This window comes from Branchiostoma belcheri, unplaced genomic scaffold (assembly GCF_001625305.1).
Source record: "Branchiostoma belcheri isolate BF01 breed outbred unplaced genomic scaffold, Haploidv18h27 scaffold1, whole genome shotgun sequence".
NCBI lineage: Eukaryota > Metazoa > Chordata > Leptocardii > Amphioxiformes > Branchiostomatidae > Branchiostoma > Branchiostoma belcheri.
This window is the reverse complement of record NW_017802379.1, coordinates 4,127,666-4,146,579: the sequence shown is the minus strand read 5'-3', so window position 1 is coordinate 4,146,579 and position 18,914 is coordinate 4,127,666. Positions and strand designations below refer to the sequence as shown.

General features: G+C 40.9%; 2 protein-coding genes across 2 annotated transcripts; both read right to left on the bottom strand.

The window, feature by feature from the left end:
• Positions 1 to 1,375: 1,375 nt before the first annotated feature.
• LOC109462559 lies at positions 1,376 to 5,039 on the bottom strand. The gene is made up of 5 exons (XM_019759117.1): positions 4,932 to 5,039; positions 4,231 to 4,580; positions 2,685 to 3,854; positions 2,296 to 2,533; positions 1,376 to 1,935 (listed from the first exon to the last, which is right to left on the bottom strand). The coding sequence occupies exons 1-5, from the start codon at positions 5,022 to 5,024 to the stop codon at positions 1,528 to 1,530; spliced, it is 2,259 nt and encodes a 752-aa protein (XP_019614676.1). The 5' UTR covers positions 5,025 to 5,039; the 3' UTR covers positions 1,376 to 1,527.
• Positions 5,040 to 5,430: 391 nt separating this feature from the next.
• LOC109465257 lies at positions 5,431 to 7,237 on the bottom strand. Its single transcript, XM_019762470.1, has 3 exons — positions 7,055 to 7,237; positions 6,553 to 6,766; positions 5,431 to 5,756 (listed from the first exon to the last, which is right to left on the bottom strand). The coding sequence occupies exons 1-3, from the start codon at positions 7,235 to 7,237 to the stop codon at positions 5,431 to 5,433; spliced, it is 723 nt and encodes a 240-aa protein (XP_019618029.1).
• Between the last annotated feature and the right edge of the window lie 11,677 nt (positions 7,238 to 18,914).

Below are 18,914 nucleotides of genomic sequence, written 5' to 3'. Positions count from 1 at the left end.
AGAAATTAAACTTGTGTGGCCTAACATTACAAATTCTTATACTTATATAATATATATACTAGTATTGTATATTATATACACATGTATCAACAAGCAGTATAATTTGTACATGTACTTGTAATCAGTCTGGGTTGAAAGTGAGTATAGCATAGATGTGTTCATATATATGCTATATATTAATTCATGATGACACTTTTGCCTGTTTTAGTTTCACACATAAAAAAAGTATTTCCTGCATTTACTAGTACCAGCTCTACCTACATAGTATATTAAGTTAAAGTAACATATTAAATCACTCATTGACAATCCATTTGAGTACATTGGCTATGAGGTTCTAATGTGCAGACATCCAAAAATGTTACTTTTTTCTACAGTTTGACAGATTATATCAATGCTAACTACCTATGATATACATGGGAGAGATTATGATGCAGTGACAGATGAAACCATTTCAATTGATTTTAACTCAATAACTGTGTACAAAGATAGTAGTCCTTTTATGACTTGAAATCATTATAGATAACTTGTGGAAGTTGCTAGTTCCTTTGTTCTTGTTCTTGTCCTTAGTCCCTACAAGGCCACATCAATGTAATCAATTGGTTCTTAAATTTGCCCGCTTCATTTTTTTTCTGATTTGCAAAAAAAAAAAAAAAAGATTCTGGTTCTGAATTAACTCAAAAATGCTCACATTTTGCCCCCAACAGTTGAAGAAACTCTAGTTGCATCTATCAATGCAGTGGTCTGGTTAAAATTTGAAAATTCATTGTTTAAATTTCTAATCAGCCTGTATGTTGACTTTGTGGTAGCATTTGGGGCTATACTAGGATGCCTAGGCCTGTTTTTATTTTTCTCGCCTTATTTTTTATATGAAGAAAAATCTGACAACCAGCAAATTAAATTGTTGTGGCCTAAGGGTCAATATTTTAAAACTGGAAAACTAGATGTTTGAATCATAACTCCAAAAGAGTCATTCAGCTGTACATTATCATTCCTTGAGCACAATTGTAATACATTGTAACTACAAAATATTCCTGGCATATGGGATTATTTGGGCGACAGCTCAAATCAGTTTATTAGCTGTCTTTGAACTTTGACCTGCGCGTCATCATCACGTGACGTCATATAACATCTCTAGTAGCATTGTCGAGGTGTGCTGTGTGGTGTGCTCCACAGAGAGTTTCACAGAGAGTTTCACACTCAGTTCCCAGACTCAGTTTCGTAATAGTGTTCAGCAACTCGACTTAGCGCCTTACTTCGTCAAAAAATCGGTCGCAGTGCACACCCGACATGCCAAAAAGAATCAAGAAATGCCCAGGATGCGGAGAAGACGCGGCCCTGGCCCGAGCAGTTGCTTCTATTCATTGTGTAAGAGTGCAGATAATAAAGGTGCTTAATAATGGGCTATGTGTAAACTTAAGTTTCATTTTTAGTGCATCATAATAGAGTACAGAGCTGTACCTCTGTCATATGCCATAGAAGAAATTCAGTCTAATAACTTCCAGTTAAATTTCATATTGGTTGTACGGATTAAACTTCAGTCTCCAAAGGCCCCTGTTTCTTTGGTGCACGAAGCCAGTATGTGTAAGATTCAATCTTAATGGAAGAGTCTAGGCAGGAATGCATCAAGTGCCCCCAATTTTCTGCTGGAGCAGGCATACTTGGAGAAGGAAGGTTTTGTTTTACCACACCTGTTTTGAGCAGATCTAATGTTATGCTAGTATAAGTAGATGGAAGACTGATAGACTTATGATTCCACATTTCCCACATCATCAAGCCTAAGCTGTACATGTCTGCTGCTTGGTCATACACTGCACCTTGTAGCACCTTGGGGGACAGGTACATGTACTCCTTTGGCAGGTCATCAGTGTCCTCTGGTTCCTTCAAACACCTTGGTGTGCAGGCACTTGTCAGCTTGATTTTCCTATCAGCTGCTTCCTGTGAATCACAAAAGACAAGGGACCTTTTGTATTTTTGTCATCAAACTGTGTCATTTATTTTTTAACAGTCAAGATTAACTTAAAGGTAATATGCCATGGGACACCCATGATGAACACTCAAACTGCATGGTAATTCTGTTGGATTATCATAATACATTACAAACATGATTTTAAAAATGCCTCTTAGAATGCTAACACTAGTTTCATACATGCATCATACAAACATGTACAAACTCCTAGTTATGCTTTTCAAAGGATGATTATCAACAATCTCACAGGTTCTAAAATACTCAGTGATACAAATAGCCCTACCCAAGTTTTGGAATTACAAAATTGATAATTTTTTTCTTACACCTACCACGACTGTGTCTAGAGACAGGATGAGATGGACCATTCCCCTCTTGTGTAGGTACTTGAGACCCTCAGCTATATCTATCAGGTACCTCTGTACCACTGGGTTGGGGAGGTGGGCTTTGCAGCTGGTAAATCTCTTCCTGATTGGTTGACGCATGTCTTCTAGGATAAGCATGGGGATACCATTATGTTTGGCTCTTGAAGTACCCATGAATGAAATGATGTGTGACTTCTGTAGTCCCCTGTGGATAAGAAGGATTGGAGGACATGGATGTTATTAGTGTAGAAATATGATGTACATGTAGGAATTTAGAAATGAAGCTCAGTGTGTAGCATGAGGAAAATAGAATAAGATTGGCCCCACAAATATTCATTGACTTATATATAACTTACCTAAGGCACTTCTCCTCTGAGATCATATAACGTACGCTCCATTCTGATGTTCCCACATAGCTCTTTACTGTTACCTTGGCATTGACCTTTTTTGTGTTCAATTTGCCCTTGTAGATGTTGCTGAAGTATGAACTGACAATTGGGGGATGCTCATCTATTGAGATCTGTGCAGCATCATAGTCGAATGGTCTCATATGTTCCGCGCCAAACATGCATAGGTCTTCGTGGATATGACTGATCGCCGCTTTGAACTGACCAAGGGCCCTCTTCACTTCATCACTTGTCCTGTCATCTTGTCGTAGTTGGAGAACCATCTGTCTGTTGGATTCAATGATTTCATTGACTGTCCTTTCACAGCTCTCTATGACGTGCTGTGCTTGCTTCATCTGTGTTGTAACATACTTCCTCAGCTGGCTGTTGTCTTTGAATCTCTCAAGGACTTTCTCACTTGTCCTCTGCAGGTATGCCAACTGATGTTTTGGATCTTTTTGGTCTGTGGTCTTGCCAGCTATCTTGAAGTTTTCCCTCATACTGATGATCTCTACAAACCTTAGGGCAGGTCCCTGAAGGAGAACTTTGAGGAATACCAGGGGAACCCAAAGTGAGGACATTACCCCTGTTGCCTTCTGTGCGATGAAGAGACGAACATCTCTTGCTCTCACATCATGCATTGCACTGTTATCATTTGACACTTCATCTTCTGTTTTGTCATCAGCCACATTGGTCTCAGCACTGTCTATGGCGTTTTCTAACTTCACAAGAGCTTGATGAAACATGTCCTCCAACTCCGACTTTGTGGCTTTGAAAAAGCCAGTTTCCTCTTCCCAGTCCATGATGAGATGTTCCAGGCGGACAAGCACCTCATGTTGCACCATTCTGTCCAGCTGGTAGTAGTTAGCTCCCAAAGGAACATCAGCCAATGACCAGGAAGTAACCTTTTCTTTGGTCTTTGGATCCCCAAGCAGCTTTCCAAGCTCCTTTGTTCCCTGTTTTATTTTTTCTTCTACTTTCTTTTTCATGTCCTGGATGATTGTTGATCCTGTTGACTTTGCATACTTTAGCCTCTTTTCTCTCTCAAGCAATTGCCTTTCCTTGATTTTTCCACTGGCTACATTTGCTTCTAGAGCCCTTGCCTTGTAGAGGATCCTGCTCAAGAACTGTTCAAGCCAACTGTATAACAAAAGCACAAATCATTTTAATTTATACATTTTTATACATTTAAAACGGTATAAAAGAGTCATGCAGGAAATATTCACTCAGTGATTAGGCATTTAAATGTTTCCACCCACAATTTGTAGTGTTCCAAACATGCAACTTGTGCAAGGAAAAGGTTAAAGATAATTGCAGGCCCAAACTGCTTCACTTGATATAATGTGCATGATATGAAATGGACTAAAAAATTATGATAATTCACCCAACTGCTTTGAAAGTGACAGTAAGAAATGGTAATAAGGAGAAAACTTAATCACTAAACCAGTTTTAGTCTGCATCATTCTTTCACCACATTCAATCAGAAAGAAGAAACGGATAGACAACAGAAACCAACCAGTAGTGCACTTGCAACTTGTTCTGGAGTGTTGCAGGAATGAGCTGCTCAATGCCCTCAAGCAGTAGACGAAAGTCATCCATCATTATGTCATGATGTAGGGCCTTTGCAGCAGTCAAAGTGCTCAACTGGAAGACCTGATCCTCTGTGCAACCTGGCCAGTAACGTTTCAGGACACGTAGCTGCTCTTTTTGAACTGCTTCCTTTTCTTGTTGGGGCACTTGGTCCCACTTGTTGCAGACAAAAATGGCAGCCTGAGGGGAGAATGCACGAGCAGCAGCACCTTTCTGGTGTTTTGCATCAAACTGTTCTTGACCTTTAGAGTTAACTACGGCCATCAGCCTTCCGAGCTGAAATTTGAAAAGTGTGTAGTTTCAGACATAATGCAACAAAACGTGCCTGTTATGTTAGTGAAAAGCTAACCAAGATAGAATGCAGATCGTTAAAGTCCCTGTTACACATTAAGGAACGAGATGTATACACATCTATAAGGACAGTTAATACAATTGAATACAGGAATAAAAGACATGATGACATCATGCTTTGTCACCTCAATTCTTGTTTTAAGATTTATGATTTCAAGATTTGAAAATGAAGGAATCTTGTTTTTTTTCACCCTATTGCATGACTTGAGTCTGTGGAGGATGTCATCCATAAATTTTACTTACTGTGGCCTATATACGTAGATCATATAATCTTACCCTGTCTGTCTGAATTCCCCCAGCATTTGAACTGTTGATGACGTAAATGAAGGCAAAGGCTTCTTGTAAGTAGTCATATACCACCTCATCCATCCTCTCGCTTTCCCCAACTCCTGGACTGTCCACAATAGTGATGCCATCCTGTTGATTTGCAGCCCGAATAATTAGTTTACAATACATTGACTAAGGGACAGTTGCCCAAACAATGGCACCGTAATTATGAGGTGGCCTGAGATCACTATCATGTTATGACACTACAAAATGAAAATAAAGTGACCAATGGTCGATCAAGCAAATAAAAATGGTATCATTTTGACTCTCTTTCTCTCTCTCTCTTCTCTCTCTCTCTCTCTCTCTCTCTCTCTCTCTCTCTCTCTCTCTCTCTCTCTCTCTATATATATATATATATATATATATATATATATATATATATATATATATATTGCACATATTCCATACTGTGAAGAGTAAACGGATAAAACATTTAGTCAAGTTGGTGTCAAAACTTTGAGGTCTTCAAGTGTTGTACCTTCAAAAAATTGAGAGGCAGGTATATTTCTGCTTTTTTGTATGGAAAGTCTTCCTCGTCCCTTTTTCCTTTTTGATGCACGTACTCTGAGAGCTTTTGAAGGGAGGATTTGTCATCATCTGCTTCAGTAAGGGGGACTTCTATCACCTCCCCTTCCCATGTAAAGACCTTTACTTTCCGCTCTTGCCCATAACGGATCTCACAGATGACTGACGTTGTGCTGAGTGTGGCTGTTGGGAGAAGCTCCTCCCCTAAGATGAGGTTCAGCAGACTGCTTTTTCCTGAGGATGTTTCACCTGAAATCATTTGCATTTACAGAAAGCTATCAAACTTGCATGAGAATTGTTTTCACAAAAGGCGGACTTGTGAGCAATCTGAGCGTTGTGATTATGGTTAGTCACTGGGTCAAAGGCTGGGTATGCAAAAGAACAGTATTATATTGTCGTGCAATAAAGTTCTTCTATGTCCAGGCAATCGATTATCGTCGAACGATTCTTCGCAATGTGTCAAGAACATCACCAAGCGGATTAGAAGAGAATTACAAGTATTATTGCCAATAAGATTTTAACATTTTAGAGTGACCTGTAGCCACCAATGAAATAAGTGCTAGACATTGACTGTGGCAGTTGCACCTTGATTGGTCAATTTATGGTACGCTGACAAAGAGGATACATAATTAAGAGGTTATTGTGAATATCTCACACAAAAGACAATAATTGTTTTACAACAGCACCCATTCTACGTCCTATATATATAATGCTTATGTAGAATAGAACACGAGGTATTCCGTATCGCCCGAGGTACCAGCCCATCCGCTAGTCGGTCGGGCGACGGCCGAAGGCGGGGGGGTCGAGGGAGATGCGGAATACACCGTGTTGTATATAAAAAAAAATCCGCATCACCCTCGGTCCCAGCCCTAGCCTCCTGCGGATTGGCTCTCCCTCCGGCCGTCGGGCGATCCGACCCACGGTCGGGCTGGTAACTCGGGTGATACGGAGTACCCCGTGTTGTATTTTATTTACGTCATACCCATATATATGTGACTAGTGAAGAAATAGAAGATACCGTGAAAGTGCCAAGAGGTAACAATACCTGCCACTAGAATAGGACACTTTTCATCTTGAAGCATCTCCATGGCGTCATCAATCATTTGTCGAAATTGTGAAGTTACGTTGTCTCGTTCTAGTTGACTCAGAATGGATTGATCTACATCTGGCAGGTGATTCTTTGTATCTTGGTAGAACTTTTGGAGTTTCTTTTTGTTATTGTCGTACTCTTCTTTCAACCTCACGACAATTTCTCTTGCCTTTCAAAGGTAAAGAATTTTTGTTGGATTTCACGTTAAAGGTCACGCATTATCCTAAAATATAACGTTATCGTAAGTTCAGGTCTATACAAACCCTCAATACCAAGGGAGCTGAATTTTCTGCCATTACCCCAATAATCAAACTCATGGATAACATAATGTTGTTGAGGACATTGTCATCAGATTGCATCAAAATACAATATAACATGCATCATAAATACAGCAGAGGCCATATTGTAATTGTAAATGTAATAAGATGAATCTGTCAGGGATATGTCAGTTACTTACATTTTTGGCCGATGTCACGGTGTTCTCAGTCAACTGTAGATGGCGCTTCAGTACCAGCTTCGCTGTGAAGAGATCCTTCACATCATCCATGGGGATGTTGTACTTTACCAGTAAGGGATAGGCCATCCCAAAGTCTTTTAAGTTGTCAATCATATCTTCCGTCAACTCGTCATTTGCCGCCATGCTACAAGTCAGTTAATACATTATTTAAGTCTTAAAAGCAAAATTGTAGTCCTGAGTTTGTAACTGTCAATACTACGTCATCCGAGCTCGATGTATCAACTTTTCTTAATAAAAGGTGTCTAGACAGGTGTGCTATCTTTTCTATCAACTCATAGGAAGGTTGTTAATCTTATCAAAGTATATAAGAGCTACACACTAGCGATGGAAACTAATAGAAGTAAACAGTTTGGGTATTCATTGATAATCCTGTCTCTTTTACAAGCAGCCTAGACCATAGCATCCTTTCAAGGACGTGCATCATACTGGGCAAACACACCCCAAACAATACCTCCAACGTTACATGGAGGTACTCTGTATTTTACCTCCTTGGTAATTACATATCAATACAAATTCATGACATTGAAAGAAATGCGTACACGGTAACTTGGACTTTTCTCCCTTGACAGATTACTAGTATACCAGAGAGGTGGTATGATAAGAGGATAGGTGAGTTGTATTTATCATAAAGATTGATGGTATCATTCTGCGGAAATTCATTAACTTTGTAGCCCTGTATACTAGATCTATCCAGTGTGTATTGCTTTTCATTGTGCAAATCGAGTTATTGGGTGATTGTAAACATTTCTTCACTGAAAGTCACTGCCTTGATCTGCCCAGATGTATATTCAACATGACATAGACTGTACCTGTCCCACATCATGTGACGATGATGTTGCTTTGCGAGAGTCAACTGTGAATGAAATGAAATACCCCCTGCCTATTTAGCCGAGCAAACATTTGATTAGATATAGTCACTATCTCTTTGCGGGAGGTGCAGGTTATCTTAGTTTGAATAAAATAGCTTTCATCATCATTGATAATGGAGGCCTCGAACGTTGTACTATAAACGGTCGTCTGACCTAGACATTATGATTCGTTTTGACGTGTTGTTGAAATTGGTGGATCTAATCTGGTACACTTAGAATCAGTGTGGTCAGATTGTGCTTAGTGCAGAGTGAGAAGCCCAAGAAAATGTGTTCAATTCCGTCATCCTCAGTAGCATACTCTGTTGCAGCGAGCCCTACGCCAGTTACGTTTGTTGAAGTCTTGCTTCTTCTGTAGGAAACAACAAACTTTGATATTAGACAAAGCATACTGTTTAGGATCGTTTAGTAATATTGATTTCCTCTGACAGTGAGACAGCCTTACTACCCCCCCCCCCCATGCCCACATGGCCAATACTGGAGAGAGCGCAGCCCCCGAGGAGTGAAGCTAGTAGTCAAGTATGCTTCACTTCCTGCGATTGTTAACTAAGCAGGGAATGAGTGTAGACGACCTGATTCAAGTTTACTCAAGATCACTCATCCGCCCCGTACTGGAATATAGCCATGTCTTACTCGTCGGTTGCAACGAAGCGCAGGCAAAAAGCATGCGACGTACCAGTTCTGCCCTCTCTAAATTTATGAAAGGAGGAGACTGCAGCCGTGTCCCTGTTGAGGTAGATGTTAAACTCCGAACACCCCGACTCCACGACCTGGTCGCCCCCCCCCCCCCGAGAGCAGATGCTATCGACAGGAAGCTGAAGAACAGCCAGGGCAAGGACGAAACGGCTACAACAGTAAATTCGAATTCTTATTTGCTCTACATAGGGCCATAACCCTGTACAACAAAGAACTGTCATATCACTAGCTTTATCTTTCCTAAATCTCACCTGTATAGGTTATTTGCTCGCTACAAAATGATATTATATATTGCTTGTCTTGTCTATTGTACTTTTTGTACGCAAACTCTTTTAATTCAGGGATACTCATCCCTACTGTTAGGTTTGCTTTTTGGTGTCATGAATAAAGAATAACGTTGAAGGATGGTGGTGATGATGATGATGTCCTATGCCATGTGAGGGCGGTGCCACGCGCTTAACGGGACTGGACTTTGTCATTACAGTCATTGCCAATAGACAAAAATACATTCCAAATGTACACAACTAATCAGAACAAACAGTCCATTTGATAGACATTACTTTGTTCCTTATCAGTACAAACAATTTGGTAGGAAAAACAAGATATCGGTCCTCTTGCATCAGTTTAAAAAAAGGACGTTGTACCTTTCTTGAACAAAAGTCCTCTGACCTACAAAACTATTGACGTCCAACCATCCGCATTAGGAAGTGTGAACTTGCGCCCAGTTGGTTGTGTACAAAAGATGTGAAAGCACAGAGGACCTTTCTGGAATGCGATGCAGATACAACCGGGCGCAGGTGACAGCAGTGGTCAATTACATGTATTTAACATTATTTTAAACGGTTGCAAAATACAAAATTTATCGATGTTTGTTGGCATTCTGAGTTCCAACGTGCGTCTTAACAGGTTAAATAAAAGTTCATAACTTCGGGTGTTGTGATTGTAGATAACACAGATGTACAGGCTTGCTGGGATGACGCGCCGGTTGAATACCTGGGGGTTGCGATACATCTCTAGCAGTAAATTCGAAGCAGAGAAAAGTCAACCATAGTAGCGGTTCTTTCTTGTATGATACTGTGTGGCCGTCAGTCGGTGTAGTGAACAAACGTATTAGATATAGTGATCATGCATATGGTACTACACAAAGAGAAATAGACCCCCACTCACTTAGATGAAAGTTTTTATGTCTGACACCTCCCACTTGCGCACAACATAATTTGCCATATATGCACGCCCGAAGTAGCCTAAACGATCATCTACCTGTGAACCGTATGACCTTGATATATTTTACTACAATAAAACCCGGAGGTATGAAATCATCGATTTCGTCTGAAATGTGAATTGGTTTTGATTCAGTGTGCCACACTGCGACTCCCAATAAAGTCTATTTCTTTTACGAGTCATTGTTTGGAAGATTGGGAAACAGTCGCCTATACAAATTTGACTCGTGGATTCGTAGATTAAGTTACGTTCTTTATTTACTTCATGATTCACCACAAAACAAGGCTCGAGCTCATGGAAGTCACTCAAATGTTTTGGGTTACAGTACAGACAGTGAGGACAGATATTTGTTGACCTTAGACTTGAAAAGTTTAAGACTGTACCAATATGGGAAACAATCACGTGGTAGCTTGTTCTTGTTCCATAGTGATGTTGATCTAGGAAAGAAGATTTCAGCGTGGAACTTTCTCCTAAGAGGTGGTGTATGGAGGAAGAAAGGGTGATTTGCTTCAGTGGAAGTGGCAAGACGTGTCCTTCGGAGAATGTTCGAAGCGGGGACATTGGCGAGTGAAGTTTCGCGGAGCATTTACCATAGAAATAGCTATAAAATAACACCAGGCTTGCAACATTACGCCTATGTGAGAGTGGTTGTATGTGGCGAACAAGTCACTCCCAACAAGATTATGTACGCGGTTTTGAACTCTGTTGAGGCGCTAGGGTGGCAGTTTAGGGAGTTCTGCCCAGCCCACAATATTCTTTTCTCGGTCTAATCTAATCTTCTGGACAGTAGACGGTAACATGGACTTTTCTTCCTTGATAGATTTTACCAGAGAGAGGCTATAATAAGAGGATAGATGGGTCGTGTTTACCATGTAAAAATTTATGGTATCAGTCTGCGTCAATTCTTTACTTCGTCACTTTGTAGCCCTGTATGTTATCCTCTGACAATGAGGCAGTCTTCTCAACCCCTGAAACTCACATGACCAATACTAGCAGGAGATCTCCTTGGAGAGCGCAGCCCCCAAGGGTGATGATGATGATGATGTCCTATGCCATGTGAGGGCGGTGCCACGCGCTTAACGGGACTGGACTTTGTCATTACAGTCATTGCCAATAGACAAAAATACATTCCAAATGTACACAACTAATCCATTTGATAGACATTACTTTGTTCCTTATCAGTACAAACAATTTGGTAGGAAAAACAAGATATCGGTCCTCTTGCATCAGTTTAAAAAAAGGACGTTGTACCTTTCTTGAACAAAAGTCCTCTGACCTACAAAACTATTGACTTCCTAACATCTCAGTACCACCAGTCTGACAATTATCAGACTTAGTGCATCCGATCTAATCTAGGAATTTGCGCGCAGCTGTGTTTGTGTCAAAGATTGAGTTGTGGAAAATGATGAGTGTTTTCGTCTGTTTATTGCTATGTAAGGTGATGTTTAGTTGAAATAAAAAGTGAACCACACACAGAAATTCGTTTCTCACTGCAAGGACGTACATTCAAATTTGTCCTAAAATACAAGGATGGCTGTGAATCATCTACAACATGCAAGTAAATTTTATGGGTGGCATCCTCTGTAGATTTCAAATGTAGTGCGAGAAGATGAAAAAAGGCGGCCAAAAAGCAAGATTCCTAAATCTTGAGATCATAAACCTTGTTAACAAGAATTGGGGCAACAAAACATGATATCACAACCAACAAGTCTTTTATTCCTGTATTCAGTAGTATTAACTGTCTTCGCAGATGTGTATATCTCGATTAACTATAAAATTTTGAAAAATAATTATTGAAGAAAATAGGTTGCAATACCACCATGGGCAGCTACATGTACCACACTAGGTATTTATATGTGACGGAACACCTCATTGAATGCGAGCAATTGTGCCTCAAGTTACTGAAGCCCTGATTGTCTAGACGTCTCTGAACCGAAAGACATTTATGACATATTTACCAATTTTCGGCATGTTGACCACCATCTAAGGGCAAAAAAGTTCTTTTTTCCCCGAAATCAGGCGAAAATTGATGCGTGCGCTGATAACATCCGTCAAAATTACTTGCTATGGCCTTATTGTCATCATCGCCATTTCAAATGCTGTCACTTTATTTCCTTTTTGAATACTTACCTAGGGACCTGGTCTTAATCAATCTGCTGAGACAACGTGCTCGACTTCGGAATGACTGTGATGACATTTCATATCCCAGACTTGACTGCTATGAATTTGTAACACTGATCGATGTAGAAATCAGAAATCCCTTGGAATACATAAAAAGGCGATGTCATAGCATACAGCTGTATGTTGTGGTAGAGCGATTTCTTTTATTCAAACATTTACCACAAGACGTGGCGACCTCACACTCAAAGTTTTTAAAACTTATTTTTATGCTGCCACCGGACGGTCATTTTCACCTGAGTCAAGTGAGGAAAGTCAATTAAAATACTAAAGTAAATGAATATTGTATAGATACAAAATACTTAGTAACAACAACACACAAGTTCTTCCTTATGTGCATCATCGCCATTGTTGACTATTTTCTGGCATGGCCTTCCCCCTAACCACAGCGTCAACTCACCTAGTTCGGATCTCCTGTCTTGGCGGTTACCTACCTGTTGTGTGAAGGTCGAGGGGTGGTTGGCTCATATACGTTCGATCTGGAAGATGTCCCCAGTTGGGAGGGAGTCGGTAGGGATTCGCGAAGGGTGTGGAGCGAGTTATGTGGTATATAGTTTGGAAAACTAATGTCTCCAAATTTGAGTCGCAGATTCACGACTCATACATATGGCAGGAAAATTCGGCATGACATCGTGTACGTGTTCATCTCCTTCGAGCGCTAAATTTTCCCGAAAGAAAACTAAAGAAAACTGTTTCGTTCCTAAAATTGGTATCAAAGCCAAACCCCATTCTCTATAGTCTGTACAAGTTTTAGTTTGTTGTTAGTAAATTGCCTTACGTCTTTGGCTTTGCTTAACGACAAACTGGTTGCTCGCTCCGATTCAAAGTATATGTACAAATCAATGTATGAAAACTACACACCATACGTTTTACTTTTTATACCGATGATTCAACCGACATATATTTCAGTTGAGTTATTTTTTTACCTACATTACTGAGGGGTTTGACGTCTTTTTTGACGCAGTGGCTAATAAAAAATCCAAGTTTCAATAGGTGTTTTTTATTTCAGTAGAATTGTGTTTTTTGGATGTTTTCTAGACCAAAAAAATCGGGGAGATTGTGGTGAACATTTCCATTGCATCCACTGTTCACTACTTTCAATGAACCGGTAGCTTTTCATAACGTCTAAATCTTTTACTATAGGTCATTAGCAAATCAAAAAGCGTTGGATTGAGATGACTTACTTCCCTGTCTGTTAAACGTAGTGGTGTAAGACCGGTGGAGGTTTTCACATTATGTAATTTGGTTAGAGTATATGGATTGCATGGGCAAACTGTAGAACTTGTCGCCTGAGCTTAGTTGGTTGTATCGTAGACCTTTTCTCAAAACACAATCGAATGCCTGTCTACAAAGCACATATAGAGGCGTTTGTATGTGTTGTGTACTTATATATTATGTGGGCATGCAAAGATGCCATTATTAGCTCTCCTTGAAGCCAGCCTGATTTGGGGAAATGAGGTAACCGTTATGTGCTAAAGATTGACACAAGCTTATAACTGGATCTACAATTGTTTACAGGTACTACTACAGTTAAGTTTGGTTTCCTTCGATCTTAACTGTCATCTACTCGCAGCCAATGTTGCCGGTGTGACAGCGATCTCGCCCCCCAGCGATTTCGCCCTCCCTAGGCGTGTGAGATCACTAGCGATTTCGCCCCGCCTCCGTAGATCTCGCCCCCCTCTCGCTTTTACATCGTACCACAGGTATGGCTGGTCCACAATTTTGATTAACAATTCTAACGATATTATTACGGGTTCGGTTGAAGCAAGAAAGTAACCTCCTTGGTTGAAATATTCCCTGTTGGTTTGCTCAACAGCATAGGCATCACAAGAACGCAGGATTTGAGTTGATCATAAAATAGTTTTGAGAGTGTTTACATGCAACATAATTCCCCGAATACAACGAAATACTATGATTAGAATTTTTCAACAAATTTGTGTACTTGGACATTTATATAGCTTCAGTACACAGTGAACTGGTGGCACCTCGAACCAGTAACGCATAGCTTCAGTACACAGTGAACCAGTAACACATGGCACCTGTACATAGTAAACCTGGCTTCAGTACATATTGAACCTGTAGCACATAGCTTCGCTGTGCCACCTAGCTTCAGTGCACAGTGAACCAGTAGAATCTAGCACTAGTCTAGTATACAGTAAATCAATAACAACTAGCTTCAGTGCCCAGTGAACTTGTAACTGTAATTGTGTACTTAGACGGAAGTTTTCGATGAAATAACTGATTTTTGGTGGGGGCGTAATTGCTAAAGGGGGCGAGATGGGGGGGGGGCGGCCAGATCACTAGCGGAGAGGGCAAAATCGCTAGAGATCTCGGCCCGCGAGGACAAAATTTCTAGAGATCTTGACCTGGGAGGGCGAATCAGGGCGAAATCGCTGTGACACCGGTCGCAGTGAATCATCACGTACTTTTTCTTGTGGATAACAGGTGACAATCATCGGAATGCATTATATATTTAGGGAAGAACGGGCTGTGCTGTTCGATAGAACATCGCTGTTTTACAAGCCCACTATCATCTGGCCGTCCTAAATCATTTAAACAGACCCATCCTCGCCAACTCTAAAACCCTGTCACACATTCAGAACCTTCCCCCGAACAGCAGCCGCCTAAGGTTGGCTGAGGTTTGGGAGCAGTCTGATCAGATTAGGCCACATCTACCTTTCTATACGGATTGAATTTGAGTTAAATTTGAGTCACATTTGACTGCCATTCACCCCCGACCTACTCCAAAACACCAGCAATCCATCAGGCATACATGGCCTAACCTCCCGTCCACACCCGAATGTTTTAAACATTTTGAAACATTGGACAGCCAAACAGTAGCAGACCTTGCTCCAGACCTACTCCTAACCGGGAGGCCATACTCGGCGTTACGAACTGACACGACAGTTAAAAACAGCGAATTTCCGTACATAAATTTGCAATTTCAATGAATAAAAATGCACGTAGATAACAATTATGAAGAGGTAAATCATTATACCAAATGATTATACTGATAGTTAGCTGTGAAAAGAGACTTACCTTAATAACTTTCCAGAGGGCTTTCAATGAGCTGAGATGAGCCTGAACTATGCTGATTACGATATATTTTACTAGTATACTACCTTGCTCCTCCCAGAGCATTCTGACTTGAATTTGCTTTGTTCCCTCTTTTCTGCATTACCTTTCAAGTGAGTCAACAACATACGATATCTTTCTGATGCCCTTTGTCCATTCGTAAGTACCTGAAGCAAACACCCAACTTGATAGTCAGCATTTCTTCTGCTGAAGTCCATGAACCACGAGACATGGCCACCATTATTTGAACTCTTTGGAGTCCCGAAATAACCACCCAAAGGTGATGTAATGCTGTTTTTTGACGTCCGATTGGCTATTCAAAAAGAGAAACTTACTCTTTGCCCTCTTACTGCAGATGCTCACAAAACAAACAACAGTTGTGGGGTGGCAATTTAAGAGGGCGTGTTTCAACTGAGCGGCACCCCCGACAGTCTCCGAATAGCAGTGTCTGCAATGTGGCAATACACACATTAGGCCAGTGAGTTTTCTATTGAGCTGTCGAAGTTATGTAAGGCAATCTGACTAAGGATAGCATTGCACCTAAACAAAACGATATCTCGGCGGAGACCATAGTGGGCAAAATGGCAGGGGCTCCGTTGACGAAGGAGGAAATTCAGAAACTTAACAACATTGGTGATGTCTTCAAACTCCTTACCCTTCACGGCATGCCACTTGATGGCATTACAACTGTAGATGGGGCGAAACGACTACTAATGGCAAAGTACCACGAGCAGTCTGGAACGCCTATGAGACGACCTGGGGATGTAAGTAATATAACATTGCCTAGCTGTTATGATTACATGTTGAATATGTGTAGATATTACAATGTCAGAATTTTCCCAGCAAGATAAGAATTTGTTATCATCTTCTTTCCTGGTCTTTTCTATAACAATGTAAGTTTTCTAAGCAGACATCAATGAAACGAATGGAGAGGAAGTGTGCTGGCTGTTTTGAGACGATTTAATTCTAGAATTTAGGAGATGTGTAATGGCAAGAAGGCTGTGTACAGAACGCACATACAATGCATTGAAATATTCATATATTAACATTAATGTTATAAAACCGTTGTTTACTCACCGTTACTGTTTTCCAATTGAGTGAACTACATTTTTGTAACGCCTGCATACTTCCCCTCCTTCTGACAGCCAAGATAATATTCGCAAACTACGCTATAATTGTCTTATTTTCAAGACTCTTTCAAAGTCACTGGCTATGCTGACTGGCTAAGCTAATTGGTAATCGGTTGGGAATCAGTCCGGTGGCAATAAGCAGACCAGTGGTACTAATCGGGGTGGTTGGTTTTAGGTACAGAAAGCCTTCGTTATGAGTTAGTCGTGAGATGGCCTTGTGTTGTGTGCTGGTTGTGAAATATGATATACTAGTAGTCGTGGCGGGAGATAGGCGTGTCCTAGCACTGGGACGTCTGCTTATAGTTGTCTATAACTGTGTTATGCATGGCATGTTCTGTCGCTCTCAGGCGCTGAAGCGGACTGCTAAGGGGACACACCCCAGTTGGGGTTTCTATTCGAAGCGGCACACCCTCAAATCTAGCAACCGTCCCTGCCGTGGAATGGTTCGGAAGAATAACTGTATATGGGACGAAAGGATATCTCTTCAGCTACAAGACCAACTGAGTTTGGCTTCTTTAACCTCTTTGATTTTGTTAAAATCAACAGAAAAAAAACATTATTTCCACTTCAAAATTAACGTAGGATAATCCCATAGAAAAAAATTCCGACAGAAATGACTGATGCTGGAAAGACCCAAACCTTGACTATACCCAAGTAAATTATAAAGAAAATCCTAGTACTCTAATTTTTTAAAATCGAATCGACTGGCAGGAAGCCGCAGCGCGTAAATCTAGGTCAAACGGGCGGATTGCACTTGGCGCGCAAGAAATACCTGGAAGTAAGGTTCCAAGCCCAAATCAATTTTCACCCCAAAATCATCACCATTTCTTACAGTCTTTGGCCATTTAATGTTTAATGATACTTCGCGGCAGTTTATGAGAAATGCATCTATAATCACTTCAAAAAACTGAATGGAAGAGATACAAACTCTACAACTGCACCTACCATGCACCAACTTCCATACGAATATTGAAAATAAATTCGATAGAACTAGAAAATGATCTGGCGAGTAACAACCCACTAGACAATGTGATACAGGAACATGAAATCAGACATGCAATCTCCCGGTTAAAAAACGGTAAAGCCTCCGGTAATGCCCCCGTCACATTGCGCGTAAATCGATCGGCCGACTAGTCGGCGAGCTCTATTAAAACGACATTTACAGCCGTAGTACGCCCGATGTTCCGTCGAGCATCGCGCGAAGTTTCGGGATCGCCGGCGATTTTTTGGAGTCGGCCGAAGCTCGCTGACATGCGAAACGTGTTCTTAACATCAGCAACTAGTCGCCGGCGATTTTTGAGGTCGCAGAGCTCGTTTCCAGCTCGCGCGTAGCTCGTCCCTGTACGGCCGAGAGTCGACCGATATTCGGGCGTACAATCCCACGAGTCTCGGCCGTTCTTTGTCGTCTTTGAAAATCGGGCGATGGTCGCTGAATACGGTCCATCCTCGCGCGAGCTTCGCGACATATTCGGGCGACCCTCTTCCGTACCTCGCCCGACTTGCGCAAAGTTTTTAAAATCGTGCGTGCTTCGAGCGAGCTTCGTGCCAGTGTCTGACGAAGGTTCTACGAGCCTCGGCCGAGCTCCTGTGACAGTGTGAAGTCATTATTTATTCAGCACCTGTGACATTTATCTGGGATTGCATTGACAATATACCATGCAGGAGCAACGTCTCCACTGATTGTTAACGTCATGTTTACGAAAAAGGATAAAAATAGATAAAATCGTCCTTTCTGTACTTTTGTACAGACAAAAACACTTTAAAAAAATGATAAGGTTTTAACTATATACGGCCAAATGCCTAGATTATGAACCCAACTGATTGAACGCTCATGAAATCCTTTACTCTTGTTCCTTTAGGAGTTGTGTGGCCTTATTTTAGAAGATTGTATTATAAATTGAAGTTACACTTGTTCATTCTGGAATGAGGTTGACTTGTTTCTTAGGGCGCCAGCAAGAACGTCATGTGATAGAGAGATATTTCTTACTAATTGAAGTTTATATTGCATGGCTCTTTTTACCTCTGCCTACTTTGATGCCATTGAATGGCTAATAAACTTGTTTACCGGAAGATTCATAATATTTTAGACAGAAGTATAGAGGCAAAGTTTTAGAACAATATATCTTATTAGATTTCTTCATGTACACGTACACGTGTATAAAAAGATTTTTATATAATGATAATCATTACGTTGTTGTACATTTTGGTTGAATGGTCTAGAGATCGTGCGAGCATCGATACATCGTCGACCGTAACTCGAGCGACGTACGCCCGTGTGTCGAGCGAGCTTCGGCCGACTCCCGTTTGGTTAAAAATATGATCTTTATTTTAACCAGACGGTAGTGTAAATTTGTGGCTCTTGTGGTAGTATTTGAGTTGGATATTTCACAGAATTCCTGTTTATATTTTTATTTCATTCTGCCAGTCCGCTCCATTACTTTGCTAAAAATATTACGACAGGTCAAACATAAAAATTGGCCAAACTACTCATTTTAGGTGGATACATTGGCTTCATCTGCTTGCCATGTCATAGGGACTTCATTATCATACATGTATTCCCAAGCGATCGCCCGAGCCTCGCACAATGTGACAGCCACGATTTTCAAGCCAAAAATACGCGCGATCGTCGGTCGA

What these genes read in the sequence shown, in the direction of transcription:
- LOC109465257 (XM_019762470.1), bottom strand. Translation starts at nt 7,237, where the DNA reads ATGGCGGCAAATGACGAGTTGACGGAAGATATGATTGACAACTTAAAA. An exon ending in CCGTGACATCGGCCAAAAAT is followed by an intron (nt 6,767 to 7,054) that starts GTAAGTAACTGA and finishes TACCTTTGAAAG; the next exon opens with GCAAGAGAAATTGTCGTGAG. An exon ending in GTGTCCTATTCTAGTGGCAG is followed by an intron (nt 5,757 to 6,552) that starts GTATTGTTACCT and finishes AAATGATTTCAG; the next exon opens with GTGAAACATCCTCAGGAAAA.
- LOC109462559 (XM_019759117.1), bottom strand. Translation starts at nt 5,024, where the DNA reads ATGGATGAGGTGGTATATGACTACTTACAAGAAGCCTTTGCCTTCATT. An exon ending in GGGGAATTCAGACAGACAGG is followed by an intron (nt 4,581 to 4,931) that starts GTAAGATTATAT and finishes TTCAAATTTCAG; the next exon opens with CTCGGAAGGCTGATGGCCGT. An exon ending in AAGTTGCAAGTGCACTACTG is followed by an intron (nt 3,855 to 4,230) that starts GTTGGTTTCTGT and finishes TTTGTTATACAG; the next exon opens with TTGGCTTGAACAGTTCTTGA.